The 22,622-nt window shown below is 45.4% G+C and overlaps 1 protein-coding gene across 4 annotated transcripts in view; it reads left to right on the forward strand.

Annotated features, from left to right (window-relative positions):
* CRTC1 (CREB regulated transcription coactivator 1) overlaps nucleotides 1-22,622 on the forward strand; it is a 581,448-nt gene that overhangs the window by 371,147 nt on the left and 187,679 nt on the right. For all 4 annotated transcript variants that reach the window (XM_073684981.1, XM_073684999.1, XM_073684990.1 and 1 more), the window contains exon 9: nucleotides 18,668-18,813. In XM_073684981.1, coding sequence (XP_073541082.1) covers nucleotides 18,668-18,813 — 146 coding nt within the window. The remainder of the gene's footprint in view (nucleotides 1-18,667; nucleotides 18,814-22,622) is intronic.

Consider the following 22,622-nt stretch of genomic DNA (forward strand, 5'->3'; position numbering starts at 1 on the left):
TCACAGCCTGCGTGATGATCACACTGCTGTGCTCTGAACACGGCGGTGACAGCGAGAGGCAGTGGTGATCAGCAGCCAGATATAGTACTACTAATATCAGCTTGCCGGTCACCACTCACTTGCCGCCGAAACTCATCTCATCCTGGACCTCCGCTTTGCATTCTCCGCATCCCGTCACCCAGGGGTGGATTAAGAGTAGTAAGGGCCCCGGGCAGTTTAGAAGGCGCATGCCCCCCCCCCCCCCCCACACACACACACACACCTGATTTATCGCATGTCACATGATCCCCTGTGATAGATCATGTGATAGTTCACGTGTAATTAATTTGGCGCAATATTAATATATTAATTATAATTATTTTTTTAAGGCTGTGTGCCCACTATGCGTTTTTTTAAGCGTTTCCGCAGCGGCAATTCCGCAGCACTACCAATTATTTTGCGGAAGCGCGGCGTTTTCGCCGCCATTGACTTGCATTGGAACGCATGGAATCCGCATCGCTGCATCTGTACATGCGGATTCCACGCGTTTCAATGTGCACATGGTACCCGGGTTTGGAGAAGAGGAGACTCTCATCCAGTTCCGGGTACCATAGAACCTGTTAAAAAAAAAGAATAAAATAAAGACTAAATATTATACTTACCTTCTGATGGCCCCCGGTGTCTTTATTCGATGCGTCCTGGCTTGCCGGCAGCTCGCGGTGGTCTGAAAAGGACCTGTGGTGACGTCATTTAGTCATGTGACTGGTCATGCAACTGCTGACGTTGGCAGGCCATCAGAAGGTAAGTATATATTTATTTTTTATTTTTTACCATTCTTTTGCGGTCACACTATATAAATCCATGCGGTTTGCATGGATTTATATAGTGTGACCAAGTTGTCAAGCACTTTCCAAGTGATGCTAAAAGCGCTTGACAACCCGCATGCGGAAATGCAAGTGAAGAACGCTTCACATCCGCATGTCCCTGGCAGGAAAAACGCATGTAGAATCCGCATGTACAATCCGCATGTACAATCCGCATGCGTTTTTTCTGCCAGGGAGATGCAGAAGCGCTCAAAAAAAATCCGGAGCATTTCCGCATCATGGGCACATAGCCTTACATTAATTGTATGACTTAATATTGAGCACACATAGCCATCTATACACAGCAGGAGGCCGAAGGAGGCCGCACGTAGCCATTGTAATGCACGACCTTGCTTGGCATTACGGTAATGGTCCAGGATGTGTTTTGCCTGACCATGTACCCTCCCCCTCAGCTGACTGGTCACATGACTGTGACATCACACAGGTCCTTCTGCACACCGAAGGTCTGAACACTTGACTGTGACATCAGCTCAGGTCCTGTCTGTGTGTGTGTGTGTGTGTGTGTGTGTGTGCTACAGGATATAAAAACCCTGTTAATTTGAGACAGGTGTGTGAGAGGCATGAGGCCTGTTCCCCATGTGTGTGGGACACCGTTCGTGTGAGGCCTAGTGAGGCTGAGTGAAGCCTGGCAGCCTGAAAGGCTGAGACTGGATCCTGTGAGTGGATGCTAGTGGCCTTGGAAGGCAGAGGCTTGCTGAAGAGTCCTGAAAGGCGCAGGCTGGATGTGAGTGAAAACATACCAGTAGCCTTTGAAGGTACGAGGGCTGGAGACCACCACCTGGGAAGCCTAAAAGCTGAAGTGGTAGCAAACTAAACCTGAAACCGTTAAGACCCTGCAAAAGGTAAAAGCGGTACGTTATATGGACATTGTGATATATGGACATTGTTATAGTTTGCTGAAGCCAAGTGTTTTAGTTTACCTGGTGCCAAGTGGGTATAGCTGCCACTGGAAAGGCTCGTGGACATTATGTGTGTGAACAGCGGTTTATGATAACATAATAAACTGCTGAATCGTGAAATACCGGAAGGACATTGCACTTGTGCTTAATTTACCCGATGCAGCGAGTATCCCCCAGTATGATGACTAGCGCTGCCTTACACCATCTATACACATCAGGAGGCCGCACGTAGCCATCTATACACATCAGGAGGCCGCACGGCGCCATCTGTACACGGCGGGAGGCCACACGCAGTCTGAACGAAGACCTATAGAATTAAGTGAGGGGTCCCTAAAAGAACTAAGGACTGGGACAAAAATGGGACACCTCCTAAACAGAAATTGTTGTAGAACACAAAAGACACACTGACACAAAGTACTAGAGGTCCCAGAGGACCAAGCAAACTGACAGAGAAAGGCACCGAAGCACAAGGCTAGCAAAACAGTCAAACAACACTGAAGTCCAGTAAAGCCAGAAGGGCGGAGCTGGAATATATAGGCAGATGGTCACGTGACCGCAAAACAAAGATAGAAAAAACTAACAGGAGGGTTCTAACACTACCCCCTCTTTTATGAGGATCCTCCAGGCCCAGGCCTATCCAGAAACCTCCTGTGGAAAGCTTTAACAAGCCTAGGAGCAGAGACATCATCCATCCTTACCCAGGAGTTGTCTTTGGAACCGAAACCTTTCCAGGAGACAAGATACTGTAATTTCCCTCTATGCCATCTAGAATTCAAGATACGCGAAATTTCAAATTCTCCGTCTTCCACGACAGGGGGAACTGTGACAGTGGCGTCCCTATCAGATACGTCAGCCTTTTTCAACAAGGAAACATGAAACACAGGATTAATCTTCCAGGAAGTAGGAACATTCAACCTAACAGCAGACGGGTTAACAACCTGAAGCACTTTAAATGGACCCACAAACTTAGGACCCAGTTTTTTAGAGGGAATCCTCAACTGCAGGTTCTTCGAGGACAACCAAACCATGTCACCCACAGTAAACAAAACCTCTTTACGTTTCCTGTCAAAATACTTCTTGGACTTCTTGTTAGCCTCTTGAAGGTTGCAACGTACATTAGTCCAAACTGTCTCCAAATCACCAGAAAAATTCTCCTCCTCCGGCACCGCCGACCCTAATTTGGAGAACGAACCAAAAGACTGATGTCTCCCAGTAAAAAAAAAAAAGGAGAACACCCAGCAGAGGAGGATGTATGGTTGTTAAGAGCAAATTCTGCAAGAGGCAGAAACTCAGACCACCCCTCTTGATTGTCCACCACAAAACAACGCAAAAACTGTTCAACATCCTGGTTCTTTCTTTCTGTCTGTCCATTAGACTCAGGATGATAACCAGACGAAAATGACAAATGGACTCCCAACCTGTCACAAAAAGCACGCCAAAAGCGAGCCACAAACTGAGGTCCTCTATCAGAAGTAATATCTGTGGGAACGCCATGGAGTTTGACAATCTCCTTAACAAACGCCTTAGCGAGTGTCTTGGCGCAGGGCAACTTAATGAGCGGAACCAAGTGACACATCTTACTAAAACGGTCCACGACCACCCAGATGACAGTAAAACCCTCTGACAAAGGAAGATCAGTAATAAAATCCATTGTGAGATGCGTCCAAGGCGCACTAGGAACTTCCAGAGGGCAAAGCAACCCCGCAGCAGGAGTATGTGAAGCTTTTGACCTAGCACACACAGTACATTGATGCACCCACTTGATGACTTCCTTCTGCCATCCAGGCCACCGAAAACTGCGACTGATAAGTCTCTTAGTTTCCGAAATTCCTGGATGACCTGCCAACCTAGACTCATGACACTCCACAAACAAATCTCTCCTAAAGGCTCTAGGCACGAACAACCTCCCATGGGGAGTGTTACATGGAGCATCATCTTGAGCTTTCAGAATCCCATTCTCCAAAACGGATTCCAAAGCCGCCACCACAACTCCTTTCTGTAAAATGCTCTCCTCCTCCTCGGCACCGACTGTAGGAGAGAAGCTGCGAGATAAAGCATCGGCTTTAACATTCTTAGTACCAGGGATGTAGGTAACAGAAAAATGAAACCGAGAAAAAAAAAAGTGCCCACCTAGCTTGACGGGCATTCAAGCGCTTGGCAGCATCCAGATAGATCAAATTCTTATGATCTTTGAAAACCGCCATCCAAAAAATGACGCCAATGTTCAAACGCAAGTTTAATAGCCAGCAACTCCCTATTTCCAACATCATAATTCATTTCGGTTTCCGAAAATTTCCTCGAAAAGAAGGCACAAGGATGCACTCCACCCTTGTTCTCCTGAGACAAAACTGCTCCGACTCCCACTGATGAAGCATCGACCTCGACCAAAAAAGGCTTGGTCTCATCAGGCTGCATAAGGATAGGGGCAGAACTGAACCTCTCTTTGAGATACTCAAACGCTTCAATGGCCTCAGTAGTCCACTGGGCCGTATTCGCACCTTTCTTGGTGAGATCGGTTAGAGGTTTAACAATTACAGAAAAATTCTTAATGCATTTCCTGTAATAATTGGCAAAACATAAAAATCTCTGTATAGATTTCAAACCAATAGGCCTAGACCATTCCTGCACAGCCTGAACCTTCACAGGGTCCATCTCAAAGCCCTCGCTGGAGACAATGTAGCCCAAAAAACTAATTTTCTGCACAGCGAACTCACATTTCTCCAGTTTAGCAAAGAGTGAATTATCACTCAATAACTGCAACACTTCACGTACACTCTGCCAATGGGACTCCAGATCTGGCGAATAAATCAAAATGTCATCCAAATACACAACCACATTCTTACCAATCAAAGGTCTCAGGATGTCACTAATAAGGTTCTGAAAAAATGCAGGTGCATTGGTAAGACCAAAAGGCATCACCAGATTCTCAAAATGACCTACCGGAGTGTTAAAAGCAGTTTTCCATTCATCACCCTCCTTCACTCGTAACAAATTGTATGCCCCCCGGAGATCAATTTTGGAGAACCACTTGGCTCCCACTAACTGGTTAAACAAGTCAGGAATTAACGGCAATGGGTAGGAATTGTGTACGGTAATTTTATTAATTTCACGAAAATCCAGACATGGACGTAAACCGCCGTCCTTTTTTTTAACAAAGAAGAATCTAACTGCCACAGGCAACTTAGAAGGTCTAATGTGACCAGCAGCCAGGCTAGTCTCTATGTACTCATCCAAAGCCTTTCTTTCAGGGATGGTCAGATTAAACAAGCGACTTTTGGGAAGAGTAGCACCCAGAACAAACTCAATGGCGCAATCATAATCCCTATGAGGAGGTAAAACTTGTGACTCCTCCTCCGAAAAAACCCTCCAAAAATCCTGAATAGGTACAGGTAATTCCCCTTTTTCCACAGCCGCAATGCGACCATAGCAACATTTGTCATAGCACTTCGGACTCCAAGACTTAATCACATTAGTAAACCAGTCCAATAAAGGATTGTGCAGTTTTAACCAAGGCAATCCTAGAACAACTGGAGAGGGCAAATTATCCAAAACAACCAAGTCCAAAATTTCTTGGTGAACTCCATTGATAGGGAAAATGCAGCAGGCTTGTGAGTAATACATTTCAAAGGAGTGTTATCAATTGCAACCACAGAAATAGGTGATGACAAAGGTTTGGATTTCAATTTAAGATTTTCCAAAAACCCTTTATCAATCACATTAAGTATTGAACCACAATCCACAAATACCTGAAATTCAATCAAATCTCCCTGCAGATTAGTACTCCCAGAAAGAAATACTCCTGCAGAGCGTAAACAAGCTATACGGGCGTAACTGACCTTTTTTTTTTCTTTACTTAAACGACGCTCACAATACTTAATCAAATGGTCAGCTTTACCACAATAAAGACATAAACCCTCGGCGAATCTCCGGTCTCTTTCCTGAGAGCGGAGTGATATTACCCCCTCCATTGGTTCTCCGCTGTCGGAGCAGAATTTCTGGGAACTAGGACCTGACGTTACAGGAGTTTTTACATCATTCACCCTGGACCTCAGTCTCCTGTCCACACGAACAGCTAACTGCATAGCTTCCTGCAGAGTCTCAGGTGCAGGGAATGCAATTAGCAAATCCTTAACCCTTTAACTCAGACCAGCAAGAAATAAACATCTCAGCGCAGAATCATTCCATTTAACTTCTGAGGCCCATCTCCTGAAGTGTGGGCAATAATTTTCAACATCATCTGACCCCTGATTCAAACGTCTAAGTTCTGATTCAGCAAATGAGATTCGATCAGGATCGTCATATATTAGCCCCATAGCAGAAAAAAATTCTTCAACAGAACTTAAACACGGATCATTAGGCTGGAGAGAAAAGGCCCAACCCTGTGGTTCTTTGCGCACAAGTGACATTATAAAACCAATGTGCTGTGATTCATTCCCAGAGGATCTTGGTCTCAAATGAAAATATAACAAACAAGCATTTTTAAAGGAAAAAAAATCTTGCTGTTTACCATAAAAAACATCAGGCAGTCCTACCTTCGGTTTGACAAAATGCGCTCCAGGACAGCTACTCACGTGTTGCTGAAGCTCGGCCACCTCCAGAGACAATCTCTACAGACGTTGAGCCAAATCCTGGATGGAAACCATACTGATCCCCGAATTTCTTTCCTTTAAGTTTTTTGGGCTGGACTTACTGTTATGATCTGCAACAAGAACTAAGGAAAGATAGGGGAAAGCTGTTCCTACAGTAAGACTAAGCTGAATCCCTACGATGTAGCGGGCTGCCTGTTCCTAGTGAACAGACCCGCCTTAGTCCTCGGCTAGTCTGAACGAAGACCTATAGAATTAAGGGAGGGGTCCCTAAAAGAACTAAGGACTGGGACAAAAATGGGACACCTCCTAAACAGAAATTGTTGTAGAACACAAAAGACACACTGACACAAAGTACTAGAGGTCCCAGAGGACCAAGCAAACTGACAGAGAAAGGCACCGAAGCACAAGGCTAGCAAAACAGTCAAACAACACTGAAGTCCAGCAAAGCCAGAAGGGCGGAGCTGGAATATATAGGCAGATGGTCACGTGACCGCAAAACACAAGATAGAAAAAACTAACAGGAGGGTTCTAACATAAACAGACATCACACAATGATATCTGCCTGCACACACACACACTCACCATCCCCCGGCTCCCGTCATCCAGCTCCTCTCCGGTGGTAAGTAGCAGTGCAGGGCACGCACTGCGTGACATCACACTGGCAGACATGGCCGCGCACAGGGCCATATCTCCTAGCTGTGACGCGGCCGAGCCAGCACACAGGGAAGTTAACAGGTGCAGTGCTGGCCCGGCTGAAGAAGAAGTAGCGGTCATGCGCCGTTGCTTGGGTCCATGAACAGGCGTGCACCCTTTCATGGACCAGGAACATATGACATCACCACGCTCCCTCTTGATGGTCTTGATGAATCGAGGCACAAATGTTTGCATCAGACTGAAGAGAAGGCTATCTAAAAGTTACTTTGTAGTCTGTGAGTAGTGAGCAGGCTGTCCATCAGACTGCAGGGAAGTGGTTATAATTAGTGTTGAGCGATATGTTCTATTAACCCTTTCGCCGAGTATGCTCAGGCCGAGCTCCGAGTATTTACAGCTGCTCGGTGATATGGTTGAATCGCTCCCGTGTGCATGATTTTCAACTGTTTTACAGTTTTATTACATGTGAGGAATGTCTATTTCTTACACATTTCTCCCATGTAATAAAGCTGTCAAACAGTTGCAAATCATGCACACGGGAGCGATTCAACCATATCACCGAGCAGCTGTAAATACTCGGAGCTCGGCCCGAACATACTCGGACAGAACATACTCGCTTAACTCTAGTTATAATTAGTGTTGAGCGAGCACTAAAATGCTCGGGTGCTCGAAGCTCGGTCCGAGCTCACCGTGATACTCGGGTGCTCGACCCGAGCAACGAGCCCAATGTTAGTCTATGGGAGACCCGAGCATTTTTGCGGCGGCACCCCCGACAGTCTGTAGAAAGCCTAAAAAGTGCCCAAAACTATAGTGACAGTGCTCAAAAGACATGGGGACAGCATGGGCATCGCCCCAGGAAGCATTTCTGACCCCCAGGTCACTGCTGTCAACAACGTGGTCAGAGGTATTAAGCCACTTTTACGGGCTCACAATAAAACGTTCAAAAACGAAACTGAGATGGTTTTCCTGTGAAATATGTTAAGGAACTTCCTTTCCAGGGTAAAGACTTGTGTATAAGGTAAAATAAATAACCAAAAACAAAAATACTCCTCCACACCTTGGGCTATGTTCACAAGTAGCATTTTTTATGCGTTTTTGTACTTTTGTATTGCTTTCAATCGTGGCAAATGCATTCACCGGGAAATGTAATTTTAACATTTTACAATCTTATCTGGCCATGTGCTGTGTGACACATGCATACAGTGCTGAAAAGACATGGGAACAACATGGGGAAGACCCCTGGAAGCATCTCTGACACCCAGGTCACTGCCTAAAAGTGTGCCCATCAGAAGTGATCCTTGCCGCATCAGAAGATGCAGACTTTCAACTATCCCCGTGCAAGTCCTTGTCCCAGGGCAGTGTTCAATTGTACCTCCCCCATTCCTTGCAATGCAAGCGCAAGTATGCAGCCTGCCACCCACCCACCCCCGGGCTGCAATACCATACTGCTAGCTTGCACTTGAAGTGGGGCCTTTTAGTTTGGAGAAGGCCGAAGCTGGCCACTACCTCATGGCTGCATCGGCAGCGAGGTATCCATACTCAGTCACCAGCCGCCCGGCGGCCGGGTGTCCACGCTCGGTCCCCAGCCGCCAGGGGGCGGCCGGGTGTCCATACTCGGTCCCCAGCCGTCTCGCGGCCAGGTGTCCACACATGGTCCCCAGCCGCCTGGGGGCGGCCGGGTGTCCATAAACGGTCCCCAGCCACCCTTATTTCTCCTGGGAACTTCACCCACACTTTTCTTAGCCTGGCCTGCTTTAGAACAGCATTGGATGAGCCCACCAGAGAACCAGACTCCTCCGGTGGGCCCTGGCTTCTCCATCAGGGGAGATGAGAGTGCCAAGGTGAGGAGCATGATGATGATGATATTAGTTAGCATCTGCTTTGTTTACTTGGAATGCAAGCGCATGTATGTAGTAGCGGCTAGGCCTGAGGTCAGCGTTTTGGCGCATATCCTACCTTCTCCGAGGATTGCTGGATGTTTTCCTGCTACTATCCCAGTTCTATGACTCCCGTTAAAACAAACCTTCAGGTGATGAATAATGGATGAGGTGGTGGCAAAGGAGAAAGAGCAGGATGAACAGGGACCATTCACATCAATATCAGGCCAGTCAACCACACATGTCTTGTAGGATATGCTTCTGTACCAAAAGGAGCGGTTCGGCTACACAGTTATAGGGCATGCAGTGAGTGCAATGCCTACCAAAAATTTTGAGGCACTCCAATGCCCCTTGGAAGTGACATGGAGGTCAGAGGGCATTAACTAAACCGTTTTTTCCATTTATAGCAACTGGGTCTCCTGTGCACTGTTGGCCTAAGCAGTGAATGTAAGGCTTTCCAAAAATTATGAGGAACTGCAATGCCCCTTGAAACAGACGTGGATTACAGCATACTAAAAGCCTTCTACCCATTATTGGGGAGTAGGTCTCCCTCAGTGTTCGCCTATGCATTGAAAAGCAAAAGCTGACTAAAATTAGGAGGAAATGCAATGCCCGTTGGAGGAATGGTGGAGGTCGCAGTGGAATAAAAAGACAATATCAATGCCCCTTGGGAAAATGGTGGAGGTCGCAGTAGCTTAACAAGACGGTTTTAATGCCCCTTGGAAGAGACGTGGAGGTCGCAGTAGCTTAACAAGATGGTTTTAATGCCCCTTGGAAGAATGGTGGAGGTCGCAGTGGAATAAAAAGACAACATAAATGCCCCTTGGAAAAGTGGTGGAGGTCGCAGTAACTTAACAAGACTGTTTTCATGCTCCTTACAAGAGCCATGCAGTACAGCATATTAAAAACATTAATCCCATTATTGGGGAGTGGGTCTCCCATAGTCTTTGCATATGCCTTCCAAGCAAAAGCTGCCAAAAATTAGGACGGAGGAACTTGCAATGCTGGCAACACGGACCACGGTCACCCTAGTGGTATAGTGGTGGTGGAGGCTGAGGATAGGGAGAAGAGCAAAAAACAGCCGAAATGAGGAAGCATATACCCATGTGTGGGTGTGAAGTGGTGCATGGGAATACACCTCCCGAAATAACACAGTGGATTTGACACTGTTACTCTGCTGTCATTTGGTGGTGATGAGAAGTCTGGCCCAATCCAGCCCTTGTTCATTTTGATACGGGTCAGCTTGTCAGCATTGTCAGTTGACAGTCGAGTGCGCTTATCAGTTATAATTCCCCCAGCGACTCTAAAAACAATCTCCGATAACACACTAGCGTTTGGGCAGGCCAGGACCTCAAAAAGCGTACAAAGCGAGTTCATTCCAAGTGTCCAGCTTGGATACCCAATAATTAAAAGGCACAGAGGAATCTCGGAGGACGCTGGTACAGTCGACAAGGTACTCCCTCACCATCTTTTGAAACTTTCCACTCCTTGTGAGAGTATCCCGCGCCTCAGGGCCTGTAAGCTGGTTGGGTCTCAGAAAACTGTCCCAGAATGTTGACAGTGTTCCCCTGCCTCTGCTGGATTGGAGTTGCGTCTCTCTCACCTGTACGCCTTGGTGGGTCAACGAACTGTGACCTCTGCCGCTAGCGTGTTCAGATGGGAATTTTTTTTAACAATTCTGCAGCAAGGGCCTTCTGGTACTGTCCCATTTTAGTAGACCTCTCCACCTCAGGAATAAGAGAGTGAAAGTTCTCCTTGTAGCGGGGGTCTAAAAGTGTCACCAACCAGTAATGACTGTCACCCTACATTTTGACAACGCGAGGGTCACGGTTAAGGCATCGTAACATAAAGTTAGCCATGCGTGCCAGACTGGTAACGGGCAAGAAGACTTCCGTGTCCTCACCAAGATGACGACTGACCATGCTCTCCTCCTCCTCCTCCTCCTCCCCCCTGTCCTCAGGCCACCCATGCTGAACCGACTGTATTACAGTTGTACAGGTGCTACCGTCTACAGCGCATGATACCAGCTCCTGTTCTTCCTCCTCCTCCTACTCCTCTCCCTCATTGTCCCCCAATGCACGTTGGGATGAGATGAGGCTGGGCTGTGTGTAATCGCCGATTACGGCTTCTTGATCCATCTCATCATACTCTGGCTGCAATGCCTTCTCTTTAATTCTCTGCAGAGAGCGTTGCAAAAGACAGACAAGTGGGATGCTGACGCTAATGATGGCGTCATCGCCACTCCCCATCTTGGTGGACTCCTCAAAGTTTGTCAGGATGGTACATATGTCAGACATCCAGGTCCACTCCTGAGGTCTTATGTGTGGAGTCTGACCTGAATATCGACGGCCTTGTTGCAGCTGGTACTCCACAACTGCTCTCTTCTGCTCACAAATCCTTTGCAACATGTGGAGGGTAGAGTTCCAACGTGTGGGGACATCACACCAGTCGGTGTGCCGGAAGCTGCAAACGCTGCTGCAACACAGCAAGGGCTGCGGAAGCTGTAGCCGACTTCCGAAAATGAGCTGACAGGCGGCGTACTTTGACGAGCCGATCTGGCAACTCGGGGTACGATTTAAGAAACCACTGAACTATGAGGTTAAGCACATGAGCCAGGCATGGTATGTGTGTGATCTCGCCTCGCCTCAGAGCCGCCACCAGGTTACGCCCATTGTCTCACACCACCATGCCTGGATGTAGGTTCAGCGGTCTCAGCCACAGATCTGCCTGCTCTTTCACAGCTGTCCACAGCTCACAAGCAGTGTGAGGTTTATCACCTAAGCTTATGAGTTTCAGCACCGCCTATTGTCGCTTGGCTGAGGCAGTACTGCAGTGCTTCCAGCTAGTAACTGATGTGGTGATATCTGAGATGGAGGCTGAACATGAGGAGGAGGATGATGCGCAGGAGCTGTACACTGTGGGGGCAACTCTGAATGACATAGGGCCCGCAATCCTCAGTTTGGGGAGGATGTGTTCCGTCCCAAGGTCTGACTGGGTCCCGGCTTCCACTATGTTTACCCAGTGTGCCGTCAGGGAGATGTACCGTCCCTGGCCACAAGCACTTGTCCACGTGTCCGTTGTCAGGTGGACTCTCCCAGTAACTGCGTTGTTGAGGGCACGGCAGATGTTTTGGGACACGTGCTTGTGTAGTGTGGGGATGGCACACCGGGCAAAATAGTGTCGGCTGGGGACCGACTACCGAGGGACGGCCACCTCCATAAGGTTGCTGAAGGATTCCGTCTCCACCAGCCTGAAAGGCAGCATTTCCAACGCAAGCAGTCGTGAAATGTGTGAATTTAGGACTGTGGCCTGTGGGGCGTTGGCTGTGAATTTGCGCTTTCATTCAAAGCTCTGGGACGTGGACGTTGATGCTGTTTCTTGAGAAACTGCCATAACAAGTGAAGACTGAGAGAAGGGGGCATCTTTGCATGCAGTATAGACAGGGGATTGCCTTGCACGCACAACAGCGGGTTCTATTACACACACAACAGCGGAAGAAACAGTGGTGACTCCCGCAGACACTCGTCGTGGACCCTGGGGTTCGCCCCACAAAGTCGGGTGCTTTGCTGACATGTGCCTGATCATGCTGGTGGTGGTCAGGCTGGTAGTTTTGTCACCCCTGCTGATACTGGCATGGCAGCTGGTGCAAATGGCCTTTTTGGGGTTATCAGCAGAGTCTTTAAAAAAATTCCAGACTCTGGAAGACCTACTGGTTGTACTGGCAACGTCCCTCGTGTTGATGTTACGGGGAACTGTTGCCCACCTTCTGTGTGCGGCCACCACACTGCTTCTTCCTGCCTGTTGGGGTACTCTGCCTCCCTCACCCTGTGTGCTGCTGGCCTCGCACTGCGTGTCCTCCTGCCACGTTGGGTCAGTTACTAGATCATCCACCACCTCCTCCTCTTCCACTTGTGCACCACGATCCTCCTCCTCACTTCCTGGCAATTGATTTTTCGTCATCATCCACCTCTTGTGACAAATTGCCAGTGTCTACTTCCTGTGGCCGTGACTGTTCAAATATTTGGGCATCGCTACATGGGATCTCCTCTTTCACCACTTCAAGCGGAGCAGGAGAGGGGCACAAATATGGAAATGGACCAGTGAACAGCTCTTCAGAGTGTCCAAGTGTGGGATCAGTTGCTGTCTGACGACACTCGGCATGGTGGGAGGAAGGAGCATCAGGGTGAGGAGGAGTATGCGGTCAAGACTCACGGCTACTAAAACTTGACAGTGTGGAAGACAGACTGGAGGCGGTGGTGCCCAGGTAACTTGAAGTATTATCTGCTATCCAATTAATAACCTGTTCACACTGATCAGTTCGCAATACTGGTGTTGTAGTGTGCTTCCCTAGTAATTCGGTCAAGAAGTGGGAGCGAGAAGATGTGGCTGTTGGTTGTGGCACATTTTCACCGTGGCCACGGCCCCGTCCTCTACACGCACCATCACCAGAATGTCCCTTGCCATGCGCCTTGCCCATTGTAAATGAAGTAAAATAGCTTACACTCGCACGATCAATGGAAAAAGGGTAATAAAAAGGAGATTAGAACCATGAAAGAGGAAAACCACAGTTCTGTTTTTCTGGCCTACACCAGACTCTCTCAAACAGATATATTGGTGTCTGATCAGTCAGGGAGACACTATTACAGTTTTTTTTTACGGCAAAAAATGGCAAAAGCAGGATAATACAGATATTTGACCCGTGGAACTGCAAAACCACAGTTCTATTTCTCTGGCCTGCACCAGACTCTTTTAAACAGATATATTTGTGTCTGAAGTCACAGACACACTCAATTTTTTTTTGTGTGTGTGTGTGTGTGGGGGGGGGGGATACCGAAAGGTTAATAAGACGCGTATTTGCACAGTCTGACTGAGGAAAAAAATAATACAGGATTTAAATGAAAAAAAAAAAGGATTTTTCCTGACCCCTGAGACCGGGGAATAAGTCTAGCAATTTGACCAACAGGAGCACACAGGACTGTAATGCAGCATTTGCTGGTATAACCACTGCGTCTCCTATACAGCCTGCCTGCCTGATATCTGGGATGGATATTAGTCCTGAGGAGGACTGTTTGTTTGATCTGGCAACCTTTACAGACCCTACACTAACTATTTCGCAGTATATATCTCTCCCTAAATCAGCAGCTCTGTCCCTACACTGTCTGATGCGGAGCAACTGTGTCCAAGATGGCGGCGCCCGATTTTAAATACTCGAGTTGACGCTGTGCGGCCAGCCAATCACTGTACTGCCCACAAACAGCATGGCTGCGGCATTACAGTGACTGGCTGGCAATCCCTGCATGTTCATTGGCTCTGTAAAGAGCGCCAAACGTGCAGGGCGGAGACCCGAGCTCCCGCCCGAGTAACCCGGAAATGCTCGGTGCTCGCCGAACATCCCAAGTAGTGAGATGCTCGGGCGAGTACCGAGCAGTGTCGAGCATGCTCGCTCAACAGTAGTTATAATCACACATTATATAGTGAGCGTTAACTATTACAACCCACGTGCACCATTCCTATGACTGGAAGTTAGTGGCTGAATGGACAATATAACTTTTTCTTTTAACTTACAAATATGAACAGTCACAGTGAGATTCTTTGAGTGTTTCCACACATATAACCTCATTTATGTGAGTAAATATGTTATTTGTAATTGTTTATTTCCATAATCCATATAAATGTGCAGAAATTTGGTTTCTTATGTAAGAAGAACTTTTGACAAAAAATTGATCACATTCACTTAAAATGGTGTCCTTTAAGGTTATAATTTTGGCATATTCTGCTAGTCTTATTAACAGGAGGATTATTCCCAATAGAGCCTTTAGTAAGCAGTGGCAACATGGTCTAATTAGGAAATGCCACAGTTCTAATAAAAGATGATGTTTAAATGCTGACTTTATTCCAGTGTAATTAAAAATAATGTTTTTCACAGCCGACTAGAGTAGATAGTTGGCTGACATCTACTTTTTTTCTGTGGTAACTTTTGTTTTTTTGCTGTTTTTTAGCACCTTGGGGGCTCTCTAAATATGACATTGCATCTGCAATTTGTTCTAGCACAAATTGCACTCCAAAAGTCAAATAGTTCTCTTTGCTTCTGATCCCTACTGTGCGCCCAAACAGTAGTTTCCCATCACATATGGGTATCCGTGTACTCAGGAGAAACTCAGGGGTTAAATTATGGATTTGTTATTGAGGTGAACACTAAAGAGTAACCTCAGGCACAAGGTGCTTATACCACCACGAAGGTTAAATTTACACCTGCATTGAATTTTTGGAGAGCCATGATTGCTTCACACCTTCACTTTGCATTTCCTTCACTGTGCAAAAGGGACTTTCCTTTTTCTTACTACAAGGGGTCTGTTATTCCATGTGTAATTATTATTAGGTTGGACACAATGCTGAATTTTTACAGGAAGTTTTGGTAGTATGTATTTGCCATTTTTATTGGCAGTATGTGACCAAAAATATTTTTACTTATTAACCCCTTTATCCCCGTAGGCTGTTTGCGTGTTAATGACCAGGCCAATTTTTACAATTCTGACCAATGTCACTTTATGAGGTAATTACTCTGGAACGCTTCAACGGATCACACTGATTATTTTTCGTGACATATTGTACTTCATGATAGTGGTAAAATTTATTCAATATGACTTGTGTTACTTTGTGAAAAAATCAGAAATTGGGCGAAAATTTTAAAAATTTTACAATTTTCAAAGTTTGAATTTCCATGCCCTTAAATCAAAGAGATATGTTTCACAAAATAGTTATAAAGTAGACATGTGGGAAATGTTATTTATTATCAGCACAATTTTGGAACCAAACATTTTTTTGGTAGGAAGTTCTAAGGGTTGACCAGCTATTTCTCATTTTTCCAACAAAATTTGTTATACCATTTTTTTTAGGGGCCACATCACATTTAAAGTGAGTTTGAGGTGTCTATATGACAGAAAATACCCAAAAGTGACACCATTCTAAAAACTGCACCCCTCAAGGTGCTCAAAACCACATTCAAGAAGTTTATTAACCCTTCAGGTTCTTCATAGGAATTTTTGGAATTACTTTAGACCCAATTTTTTTTATTTTCACAAGGGTAACAGGAAAAGATGGACCACAAAATTTTTTGTACAATTTCTCCTGAGCTCGCCAATATCCCATATGTGGGGTAAAACCACTGTTTGGGTGCACGGCAGGGTTCGGAAGGGAAGGAGAGCCATTTGAAAATTTGCTGAAATAATTAGGGGACGCCATGTCCCGTTTGGGGACCCCCTGATGTGCCTAAACAATTGAAACCTCCAACAAGTGACCCCATTTTGGAAACTAGAACCCTCAAGGAAGTTATCTAGATGTGTGGTGAGCACCCTGAAACCCCAGGTGCTTTACAGAAGTTTATAACATTGAGCCGTAAAAATCAAATTTTCACATTTTTCCTACAAAAATGTTTTTCAGCCCCAAATTTTGCGTTTTCATAAGCGTAACAGGAGAAATTGCACCAAACCATTTGTTGTGCAATTTCTCCTTACTAAGCCTATACCCTAAATGTGGGGGAAAACCACTGTTTGAGCACACGGCATGGTTCGAAAGGGAAGGAGTGCTGTTTGATTTTTTCGTTTTTTTTTATGTAAAATTAGCTTGAATAATTAGTGGACGCCATGTCGCATTTGGGGAGCCCTTGATGTGTCTAAACAGTTGAAACCTCCAACAAGTTGACCCCATTTTGGAAACTAGAACCCTCAAGGAACTTATTTAGATGTGTGGTGAGCACCTTGAACCCCTAGGTGCTTCACAGAAGTTTATAACGGGAAAATAAAAAAATCTAACTTTCTCCACAAAAAAGATCTTTTAGCCCCAATTTTTTTATTTTCACAAGGGTAAGAGGAGAAAAAAGACCCCTGAAATTGTTCTGCAAATTACATATGTAATTTACTGCTTGAGCGCACAGCAAGGTTCAGAAGGGAAGGAGCACTGTGTGACTTTTTGAACGCAAAATTGGCTGGAATCGAGAGCAGACACCATGTCGCGTTTGTAGAGCCCTTTAAGCGCCTAAACAGTGGAAACCCCCCCCAATAAGTGACCCCATTTTGGAAACTAGATCCCTCAACGATTTTATCAAGAGGTATAGGGAACATTTTGAACCCAGAGGTGTGACACAGAATTTGATAACATTAGGTCATCATATTGAATATGTTGTCCTTAGTCTTGACCGCAAGTGCTCGCTACTTGAGTTTGCATCGGGTACTCTGGTATGCGCCAAGTTTCGCGGGAGTTCGAGTGACACGCTTAAGTCCCCGCCCCGCATGTTTCACGGTTGTTAGACCACCCCCGCCCCCCCAAAAAAAACATGCGGGGATCGTTCGTGCATGGCAGGCAATCCCCGCAAGGTTTTTTAGGGCTGTATAACAGCCGCAAAATATATGGGGCATCGGATCAGCATGGAAATGATCGGTCAGCGCGGGGTCTCCGATCCAAGGTAAGAGGGGCTGTCTTAGCTCTTCCTGCTCCTGAAATGCTGCGATCGACTTAAATCGCAGCATTTCAGGGGTTAATGTGCCTGGAGTCGTGCGGGACCGCTCCTGGCACAGAGTGCCGAGTCTCGGCTGTCAGACTCAGCCGATACCTGGTGGCGATCGCGCCCACCGAGGCGTAATAATACGTACCTGGTCCTTAAGGCCCAGGGCACAGAGACGTATTATTATGCCTCACGTCTAAAAGGGGTTAAAGAGAATCTGTTACCAGGTTTTTGCAAACCTATGTGAGAGCAGCGTAATGTAGGGACAAAGACGCTGATTCCAGCAATCTATCACTTACTGGGCTTCTTGCTATCATTTTCTTAAAATCATTTTATATCTGCTGCAAAATAACCAGTTGTCTGAATGCTGAGCTATGTATAACCCCACCCACAGCTTTGGAAGCTTACACAGAAAGCTACCAATTAGTGGATGAGGCTGGCTTATACATAGCTTATGAATTTCCTTGACTTTACCTGGCAGCAGGTTTACTAGTCCTGTAATGACAATCTCCCGGTGATAAAACTGTGATTTTATCAAAACTACACTGAGCAGCTTAGTAAGTGACAAGTCCCTGGAATCGGGGTCTCTGCCCCTACATCATGTTGCTCTGAGGTTGCAAAAACAGTTTCTCTTTAAAACCTGATGCATTTTTTTTTTTTTTTTGATTTTTTTTTGTTTGCTCTACATGACTATGGATGCAGATGTTTAATTTTAGCTATTGCCAAGATCAGGAGTTCTTTCAAATTAATGAGAAATATAAGGAAAGGACTTCTCTTTCCTTCAGGATCACGTCTGGCTTTATTTTGACAATTGTAATTAAGAACTGCACCTTAAAGGAGATGACTGGTCTTCTCTTAAAAGTCTGCAGTCTCCAAATGGGTACCTGTCGCCTAAAAAGACGCAGATATGGGGTTAATCTGCAGGCTAATAGTGTTATGAACCTGCTCGGCAGGTGAGTTTCCTCCCTGTAGTAGGGGGTCTAACTTTATTTCGCCCGGCAGCATTTGGCTTTCAGTGACCGCTCTGTGTATAGAGCGCAGCTGCTGTAACCGGCTCTGACTTGGGGGGGCCCTTTTCATACATTTCCAGGATGAATAATAAATGAATGTCAGACTACAGAGTTCTAATGAAAGATGCTTCAGTATTATTTCATTGGAAATGTGTATACTCAGTAAAACAGACATGTTATTAACAAGGACAGGTCCTCTGGTTGTTTTGGGGGCTTTTCAACTATTGAATGACTTCTGTCCTTTTCTTTGTAAACATTGCGATGTATTTTCATTTTAGGATTGACGACAACACAAGGAACAGTTACATGTTCCTCACAGCATCGACAACCATCGGTAAGCCCGTTGTTATTAAATTCAGATTCGAGGAGGCAGCAGTCCCAGCAGATGTCTCCAACTATATCTCCTCTTTCACCTATTACTCAGGTATGAAGATTATTCTAACTATGCCTTAAAGAAGTTCTACAGTTAGTTTCTCTTTTTTTAATAGAATAGGAAAATATTAAATTTTCGTATATACATTGTTCAAAAAAATAATAAGGAAACACTTGCACATCATAGTTTAACTTCAATTTAGTTAAACTTCAGTAATGTCAATCTGTCTAGTTAAGAAGGGTGAGCGATTGTGAATCCGTTTCATTTGCTAGTGTGCACATGAAAGTGACAACACTGGAGAGGCAGCACCAGGACAACTTACAAAAAGGAATGGTTTTGCAGGTGCTGGCTATAGAAAATTACTCTTTTCTTATCCTTCCTGACTGATTCTTCTCAAGCTTTATGTTTTGCCTGTGCCCAGGACAACGGGCCATTACATGAGGAGAGCTGGGCAGGGCAGTAGAAGGACATCAACCAGCATCAAGTGTAATATCTGTTATATTGTGCGAGTAGGAACATAAGGAGCATTTCCAGATTCCTACACTATGACCTTCCATGGGCTGCTGGTTTGCATTTTTCTGACCGTATTGTCAGAAACAGACTCTGAGAGTGGCATTAGGGCCCGATGTCCTGTAGTGGTACCTGTTCTCGCAGCCTGGTACAGTGCATGTTGATCAGCATTTACCAGAGAAAATCACAATTTCAGTCCACCATTGGCCCACATCTCTTCATGGAACACTGAGCACATGTGACTGATGTGAAAGAATGTGGAGATGCCGTTGTCAACGTTCTGCTGCCTGATAAATCAGCCAGCATGACCAATTTGTTGGTGAGTCAATGATGTTCTGGAGTGGCAAGTACTTAATCTGTCTCATAAATCTCCATGTGATTTCCAACTCTAAACTGATTTTTGTTAAGTACTGGAAGGAAATCTTCAAAGCCATTGTCAAAACTTACACTCTTGCATTTGACTCTGGGTGCCTTCTGGTGTAGGGCAATGCCCGGCCTCATGTTGCAAGAGAGTGTAGGCAGTTCCTGAATGATATAGGCATTGATGTCATTGACTGGCCTCAAAGCTGAATCCAGATGAGAACTAGTGATGGGTAGTGTTGAGCAAATTTGTTCGGCATTTCAAATTCGTGTTCATGTTCGGGGTTCCAGCTTGTTCGCGCCAAAAAATCGGCTCCGCCCATGAACATCCCTGATTTGCCACGCTGTCACGCAGATAACAATCTTCTTTTGAGAAGTACGCAAAACTCTGATCGACCATGCTTCTATGCACACTTAAAAAGATGGACACTTGTGGATCATAGGCCAGAAGGAGTCCAAAGTGACCCCACCTTCCTAATTATAGGGAATCTTCCATCGGGGTTCTGTCAGAATCACTTATTTCAGAGGTTTACACGGAAACCCCAGTGTAAGTGCTAGGTGTAGAGCGCAGGATAAATGTGAGCTGAGCCTTCCAGCGATCTTTGGGAGGAAGAATAAACAAACAGCAGTTCAAGAATTGCTTTTATTTATTTTTTAGAAGGAAGAGTTGGCGTGCACTCCGTGTAGGAACTTTGAGGTGCTGGTGAAGTGGGATGGAACCCAGTGATTTGTAAGCAATGAATCACCGCACACTCTTGAAGAAATTTGCAGATAATTAATTTCACATATAGTGAGTACGACAAAAGGCACTGGTATAGAAAATATTTTTTTAGGCCGTTCACTGTGAGGTATAAGTGATAAAGCGTATTAATCTTTGGGTCAGTACGATTACAGCGATTACAGATTAAAGTATTTTTTTTAAGATTTTGCTATTATCACGCACTAAAAACATTTTTTTTTCTTTTTTTTTTTACATTAAGTTTTTGTATTGCCATATTTTCAGAGCTATTATTTTTCTATATTTCTGCTGACCGGTTTTTGTGAGGGCTTTTTTTTGCGAGATAAGTTGAAGTATTTATTGGTACCGTTTTCTGGCATATCACTTTTCTCCCTTGACCCATGACAGCACCATAAGAGCGGGTCCACCTGTGAGACTGTCTGTACCATGAGAGAGGAAACCTGTGGATACAAAAAGGCGGAACCTTCCGCCATTCCCCAGTGGTTTCCTGTCCTAGAAGCAGGATCCTGCGGACGTCCAGGCACTGCCTGGGATCAGGCGAGGATATTTTTCTTCACCCAGCAAGAGACTGCCTTCTCACTGGGTGGTTGATGAGTGGTAATTTCCTCATTAAGACTGTGCCCGGGCCCCACAAGAGCCCCCCTATTATCCAGGATCGGCAAGGATATGATCGACCGCAGACATCCGAGTAAATCAGACAGGTCTGTGGTCTGCCATCAGCAGTTCGTCTTGGTTCCCTGTCCAGACTGGCCGAGCAGTGTCTGTCACAATGGTCACAAGTTCTATTAGTGACCCAGGTTTCTCCGGGCCACATCCCAGAATGCTCCCTTTCCACAGCCGCACTGCATCCAGTCATGATTTCATGTGAAATCCTCACACATGAAAGATCCTTTACTGATGCCATCGCGCAAGATGCAGGGAGGTGACGGGCTTCGGCTCGCGTTGATTAGGGACACACTCTAGGGGTGTGCAGTCCTCTTGTCAGCTGCCAAATCTGATAACAGAGGTGCATGCACGTATACGGAGAAATGATGACACTTGACTGCCAGTCTGGAGTCAAAGCATAAATTCTGTTTACTAATCAAGTTACACAAGTTTATATAGCAAATGTCTTGTGTGTTTCCAATGATTGCATATTTTTATTCTTGATCATTGCTGAAAGGTGCAATTATTACATTTACTCATGATTATTGCTTACAGCTGCAAAATAAATTAGCGAAATCAGAGCAAGCAGATCAATGTCCATATGAGCAGAAGCAGATCAATGCCCATATAAGCCTGACACGTCTTATAAGGCCTCTGAAGCTAACACAGGTGTGGTACAGAGTGTCAACAATTTGTATATCTTCATTAGTTACTAATATCCTTAACAGTCCCCTCTTTGGACATATGCAAAACCTAGCCCTATTCTCGTCGAGTCTATTGATCTGTCCTAGTGCATCGATGGTTGTTTCACCGTTTACGAGACAACCCATCCCTTGTGTATGGACCCCTCCTAACGGACTTGTGCAGAAGGAAGTCAGATCCTATTCTGTCTCTCATTAGCAAGTTCCAATTAGGCAATTAGGCATACTCCTCAGTGAGGGGAAGTGGAAACCTCCTCAGGGGATCATAGTAGCCTTCGTCATTTGGATCCTCGAAATCTGCATGCATTTGCCACCACAGTGTTTTCCATAGTTTGTCTCATGATTTTCTTCACACATGAAGCTACACAGCACAGAATTAAGGTCAATATCATCAAAACACATAGGATAACTACCCCTAGTTTGATAAGGGCTCTTTGCCATCCATCTCACCACCCAAACCAGGTATCAAATAGATCCTTTACACATGAGTCCTGGGCTATTTCTTATGATAAGTCAGTAAATCGTTTAAGTGCCTTAGTTATGCTCCCATCCGGGGCTGTATTATTGGGTATATATGTGCAGCAGTTAATCCCTATCATTTTGCAGACCACCCTTTTTCTGCCAGAATCATGTCTAGTGCTATCCTGTTTTGGAAGGTCATAATGGATGTGGAACCTAGCTGCTCAACAATTCCTTTTAGGTCATCCCTAGTATAGCTCACAAACCGTTGTTGATTATAGTATAGATCATTTATCCAAGCTACATTTTTATTTGCCATTATTATGGGGAAAATGGATTCAAATCCAGCTGCTACTTGGTCTCTAGCTTTGAATTTCTTAGGCACTCCCTGTGGGACTCCCAAGTCATCTATGTAGACATGAGAATCAAAAGACCCTTTTAATTCC

Source organism: Phyllobates terribilis, unplaced genomic scaffold (genome assembly GCF_046119375.1).
Source record: "Phyllobates terribilis strain yellow unplaced genomic scaffold, ASM4611937v1 Scaffold_1__5_contigs__length_1240528914, whole genome shotgun sequence".
Classification (NCBI taxonomy): Eukaryota; Metazoa; Chordata; class Amphibia; order Anura; family Dendrobatidae; genus Phyllobates; species Phyllobates terribilis.